At 51.2% G+C, this 6,000-nt stretch overlaps 1 protein-coding gene across 5 annotated transcripts in view; it reads right to left on the reverse strand.

Moving 5' to 3' along the window:
- The window catches only part of FLNB (filamin B), a 72,276-nt gene extending 66,496 nt beyond the window's left edge, over window positions 1-5,780 (reverse strand). For 2 of the 5 annotated variants that reach the window (XM_086470112.1, XM_086470111.1), the window contains exon 1: window positions 5,432-5,780. In XM_086470112.1, the coding sequence (XP_086326238.1) occupies window positions 5,432-5,780 (349 nt within the window). The remainder of the gene's footprint in view (window positions 1-5,431) is intronic. The other 3 variants (XM_086470114.1, XM_086470113.1, XM_086470115.1) reach the window with 2 other exon arrangements.
- Window positions 5,781-6,000: the final 220 nt, after the last annotated feature.

Genomic DNA, 6,000 nt, shown 5'->3' on the forward strand with positions numbered 1-6,000 from the left:
GCCAACTCCAAGCAGTTTGTGGCAACACATCCTCACCTACTTCCACCTACCATGCGTACCCATCATGATGATTCCCTCTCCCCATGGAACAGGACCCAAAGTACTCTCAGACTACACACACAAAAAGCAAGAAATTCTCACAGGAACCTACAGGTTTCTCTACAGAAAGCCTGGCTACCTCACCAAGAGCCAAAGTCAAGCTTGAGGCTTTGTAAGCAACAGCCACTGGGACAGGCTCTTCAGGCACACCAGTACCAAAGGCTAACAGAGCCAAACCCCAGGTTGCTGAGCTTTGCATCTTCATTATTGTAATGACTTACAGGTCAGATGCTGTATTTGTGAGCTGTGTACCACACCATGCAGTAAAGGAAGACAGGTCCACAGGGAGATCCACCTGATGCTGGTGGCAGAGACCTGGTGAGTGTCACGGTACAGCAGAGGTCTGTTCACACCAGCATCACCTGCAATGCATGGTTTTGCTCTGGTGTGCTCGCTGAACAGGTACTAGTGGTCTAAACTTGGCAGGCCCTTGTTCAGGTCCCAAACTAGCTGTACATCAAAGCCCGTTTCAGAGGGGCAGAGAGAAAACAGAATTCCTCTGCAGCTTGGGGGATTCAGGGATCATAATTTTACTTCCCATCGCTTGGAGCAGACACCAAACAATACTGGCAATGCAGAAGCATGGCCACACACAAGGCTAACCATGTTCTTAGATTACAGTTGTAGGCTAGGAAAAGTGTTATCCTGACCCATTTAGATTTAAACACCCCCATGTAAGTCAATACAGGACATGGCATGAGAATATGGAGCAGTTAAGAATTTAGTCCTTCTTGAATAGCTGGCATAGCATTCAGTGCCTTAAATGAAAAAGCTGTTTAGCACATTAGTCTAACTGGTCCCAAGTAATTTTGCTGAAGTTTGATCACTTTACAAGTTTCCGCTCATACGCAAAAGAATGCAAGAACAGTCTGTGTAAGCTACCTTAAAGTTTCCTGTAACTTGGAGCAAATAGCTCATGCAAAGCCACTTTTTCTTTAGACCAGCAGTCCAACTATTGAAACAGAAGGTCCTGAGGAGACCAACCACCCTCAGAAACTGAAGCCACCTCCAGTCTCCAGCAGCAAGGCCCATTGCCAGTCAATCAAAAATCATTTGAGGGGAAGAATTAAGTGTCACATATCCAAGAAGCAGAACAATACTTCCAAGGCACACTGGATATTTTCCAGAAAACAGCCTCCAGGGAAGTCACAGGTAAGTGGCAGAGAAAATGCAAGTGTATTTCAACTACCTCCTTATGATGTGTTAATAGCACCTGGAGTAAGAGAAAGACATCCTAACTGTATACAGGCTGAAAACACATCTTCTTTTTTTCAGTTTTCAAGGCCCTAGCTTTAGACATTACAGGACAATACATTTACCAAGTTTTAGAAAAGATTAAATTTTCCTCTAAAAATTTAAATTCACTTTGTCACCCTTCAGTGAGTGTATCAACAGCCTAGGCAAGAAAGTTTTTTCAACTGTTTTCCCAAAATGAGATTTCAAAGAAGTACTCGAAGGACTCACAGGTCAAGACACTTTCATCTTTAGAGCATGCTGGAGGTCTGCACTACAGAGCATAGTTCACGCATCAAGTACTTTGTCATTAACCAAAAACCCACCAGATACACAGGTTAGGCTCCGTCAGAAAGAGACAGTCCTTCCAGAAGTAATCCTGCAGTTGGGACATCCCAAGACCACCAAGGTCTCCACAAGGCAAGTACCACAGATCATGATTATAACCCCACCCTCTCCTCACCTATGTCCCCCCCTAGCATGGCTCAACTCCCTCCAGGCACTGCAGTGGGACTTGGGACCACCACAAACGCAAGCCTTAAAACAAACCACAACTGTAGCTGAGGCTGGCACCAGATCCCAGTGACACCCTGCAGATGGGAGGCAAGCCCTATCATCTCACTTATCTGGTGAAAGCATAACCTGGCAAAGAGAAACTGCATGTTTTTCAGTTTGATCAATCTGACCACCACAGTCCAAGATTGCAGTTTTACCAAACAAACAAGCCAGCTGCTCAGCATCCATCCTGCCTCTGCCAGTGACATGGGGCTGCCGGGTGAGCAGCGGCCATGAGGATGCTGCCAACCAGCACCAAACAGCACCAGAGCATGCATCTAGGACCTGACGGCCGCAAGCTTGGGTGCAACCTGGCAGGTCACAGCCTGAAACCACCTGCCAGGCTTCAGACACTGAAGTCCTCTGTTCCTAAGCCAAACCAGTTGACTACTATTGCCTGGTATCAAGGTTTCCAGGGGCACACTCAAGGCCAAATCAGCTTCAGCCCCCCCTTCTCTGCCACTTGCTATGACTTTTACCAAGGCACGATGTGTACAAATTAATTTCCAGAGTCAATCAGCCCCTTCAGCCAAGAGCAAAGCCCTTGTGCTCTGCATTCCTGGCATCCTACTCCCCAGAGCCTGTCATGCCATACACCACTCAGCACCCAGGAATCTGCAATTATCTTCAGTCTAGCAGACATAAAAAAAAAGCTAGACTTAGCACTTGCTAACACTTGAGTAGTACAGCAGCTACCATGAGAAGACTCTGTGTTCAAGTCACCTTCCCTCACAGCAGCTATTCCAGAGCTTTCAATTCCATCTTTGCTGGATGGCACAAAGCACCTATGTGCTTTATGGCCGTTTTTACGGTAGACCACACATGTGGTCACATCTGCACTGAAGGCACTTCACACCTAGAACAAAAGCATCTTGAAACTACAAACTACCAGCTCTGAGCAGCAGCAGGAGAGGTTGGACTCACTGTCCATCCAGAAAGGGTTGTGGTCAAACACTATAAATTTAACTGATTTCTCTGTGTATACGCAGACTTATTTTAAATGGACCAAAACTGAATGCCAAAAGCTTGCTACTGAAAGAGAGTTTAAAGTGTGGTCGTAGTACAGCAGCAGTAGCTGAGCCATAATACATGGCTTCCAAAACGTTCCTGGAAGTTAAATAATAACTGGAACAGGCACTGCATCCACTTAGCAGAGGTCTGATGGCATTATTAATGCCAGAAATCCAGCAGCCACAGCTGTCAGGTTTTCCCAACTGATTTGGCTCAGAGCTGGCCCTAAACACCCCAGGCCCTAAAGACCAACCCAGTCATAAAAATTCTCTACCTAAAAGCCTTTACTGATACATAGTTCCAGACCCCATAATGGCCTCGTTTTTGTTCAGGAATACAAAAGAAGAGACTAAAATGCAGAAACAAAAAGAAAGCCCCAAGTTCTTCAGAGCCCACAGGGAGAAATGCACTCAGGGCAGGTAGCAATCCCAGTTGACCCTGTGCCTGCAGGAGGGGTGGCGTGGGCTTCAGCCCCTTCAACCAAGTGGAGAACCGCAAGGTTTGCTTTGAATGTCTTTTTTGGAAAGTAAGTTCAGGATGTTTTTCCTGGAGTGGCTCAGTTTATCCAGGACTATACAGTAGGGCTCCTGTGCTGCCACTTGGCTCCAGCTCTGGTGGCACAGCACGGATGGAGCTGTATACCCCTTCACGCAGAGGCTGGGACATGGCAAAGGCACTAGCAGTATAGCAAATCCATTCTGCCAAAGCATCAACAAGTTTTTTCAGGGTTTGGGGGTTTGGTTTTTGTTTTTTAGCCAACAGAACGCAAGTAAGCTGCAAAACAGTTAAACAAGTCTTAAATGACTACAGTCACCCCGCAGCTCAGTCTAATCCTGAAGGGAGACGTGCTGCTGCAGCAGCATTTCTAGAAAGGAAGTCGCTGGAAGCCAGGCCTGACCAGACTAACCTTGATCTCCCAAACCCGCAGCCCTCAGGAAGTCCCACAGACAAATAGGAAGGCTGCTGGAGCAGCAACGTTTTTCTAGGGCAAACAATACAATAGGAGGAGAGCACTGGGCTGGTGTGGAGCTATTCCAGTGGTTGAAAAGGAAAGGTGAGCTCCAACGTTAGCAAAAGCAAGCCAAGCCCAGGAGTCGGCAGCTGCAACTCGAACCCCACTGTGTGCAAAGGGAATGCATCCCTGAGTAAATAATTAGCACCAGATCTGCTCCCAGCTGCAAGTACGATAGCTGTTTTCCCCCCAAGAGGATAATCAGCCATTCGGGACACCGCATTCCTCATTTGTCCAAAGCTGCTTTTACACGCTAGTAGTAAGAAACAACAGGGTACCCACCTACTCCACCCAGCCACCCAGGTTTCCAAAGAGGGCCAGGTCTCTCCCAGACTGGAGAAGTTTATATTTTCTTGCTATTGTAGCTAAAGCCTCTGAGAGGAAGCAGCTTTCACCTTGGCCAACAGTTTTAGGCAACTGAGCAGAGCTGCACTCACCCAGATTCAGCTGTGCAATTCATCGAGGCCAGAGTCATCAGCAGGCAGTAATTAGAGTTATCTGGCAAAGAGCTAGAAAAGGCATTCACATTCCTTCCCACAGATCTCTCAGGCATTCAGATTGTTGCTTTACAAACTGCAGTGGAGCCACACCTGAGCCATTCCCAAAACGGTCACCACATGCATTCCCAAGGGATCACACGCATGCCAACAGCTTCAATTTCCCGAGCAGCCCACCAGTTACTAGCAATTGCACCCTCCAGTATGGCGTGGACAGTCAACCCTGGTGCCAGCCAGGGCAGGCATTACCTCAAACCACCTATCTCCTGGAATTAGCAGAGGTCCTTGTACATTTTCCACCCATGACCTACCACAGCAGAAAGATTGAGGAGAAAGTGCAGTCCTGCTCAAAAGCTGCAACTGTGCTTAGGCGAGCATCCACACTAACGTGAACACTGGCATCATCTACTGGGCTCTGGCGAGCAAGAAAAGTCTCCTCATGTTCTTCTACCACCTATGGCTGGGCGTATCTCCCCGCAGCTCACCCAACAAGAGCCAGGATCCAGCACCCTGCCAGAGCCCAGGTACCCCCGGCCGGACACAGGCTGGGGCAAGCACTGTCCCTGCTGCATCTCCTGCCAGGGCTCTCGGAGGGGTCAGCGCCTGGGGAAACGGGCTACAGAGGGAGAGAACACCTCTGGCACTGGGTTTCTTCAGGAAAAGACCTGAAAGCAAAGCCTCTCCGATGGAATAGCGACAGGAGAGAACCTCGGGAGGACAGGAGAGCCCTGACAGCCGGGCTGCGGGGCAGCCCCGCGGCGCACAGCGCACACACAGCTTTAGACCAACACTACGCCGCACCCCGAAAGCTTGCTCTTTAAAGAAAGAAAAAGCAGCAATCCCTCAGCTTCCGAGCCCGCGGCCCCGGGGAGCCCGGCCGGCAGCGCCCCGCGGCCGCCCACTGCCCCCAGCCCCTCTGCGAGGCAGACGGCCGGCGCAGCAAAAAAAAAAAAAAAAAAAAAAAAAAAAACACACAAAAAAAAAAAACCGCGACCAAAAAACCGTCCGCTGGGGATGCACTCACCGATGGAGACCAGCTTGATGCTCTCCCGCTCCAGGAACTCGAGGGCCACCGAGACGTTCTCCAGCTGCATCTGGCGGAAGGTGGGCCGCTGGTGGTACTTGCGGTACATGCGCTTCTGGCTGAGCACCTCCAGGAGGGCGATGAGGCGCAGCCCGTCGCTCAGGTCATGCTGCAGGTTCCCGATGCGCTTGTTGACGCAGCGCAGGTGCTCGTTGCACCAGCGGGTGAAGGTGTTCTGCTGGATCCGCTTCCAGGGCGCGTCCTCCGCCAGGTCCTTCTCGGTGGCCGGCATCTCGCCGTCGGGATCGGTCGCTCTGCGCCCGCCCTGGCCCCGCGCCTGCGTGCTCATGGCGCGGCCCCGCTCCGCCTCCTCCTCCTCCTCCTCCTCCGCCGCCGCGATCCGCTCCGCCCGCGCTCCGCCCGGCCGCGCCCGCCCGCCTGCGGGTAGGGAACGCGGCGCTCAGCGGCTGCCCCGCTCCTGCGCCTGGTCCCGCCGCTGCCTCGGCCGGCCCGCCCGCTCGCTCGCTGCGCGCTGCTCCTCCGCTCCCCGGCTCTGCGCGGGCCCCGCG

The sequence above is a fragment of the Leptosomus discolor genome, chromosome 9 (genome assembly GCF_034619465.1).
Source record: "Leptosomus discolor isolate bLepDis1 chromosome 9, bLepDis1.hap2, whole genome shotgun sequence".
NCBI lineage: Eukaryota > Metazoa > Chordata > Aves > Leptosomiformes > Leptosomidae > Leptosomus > Leptosomus discolor.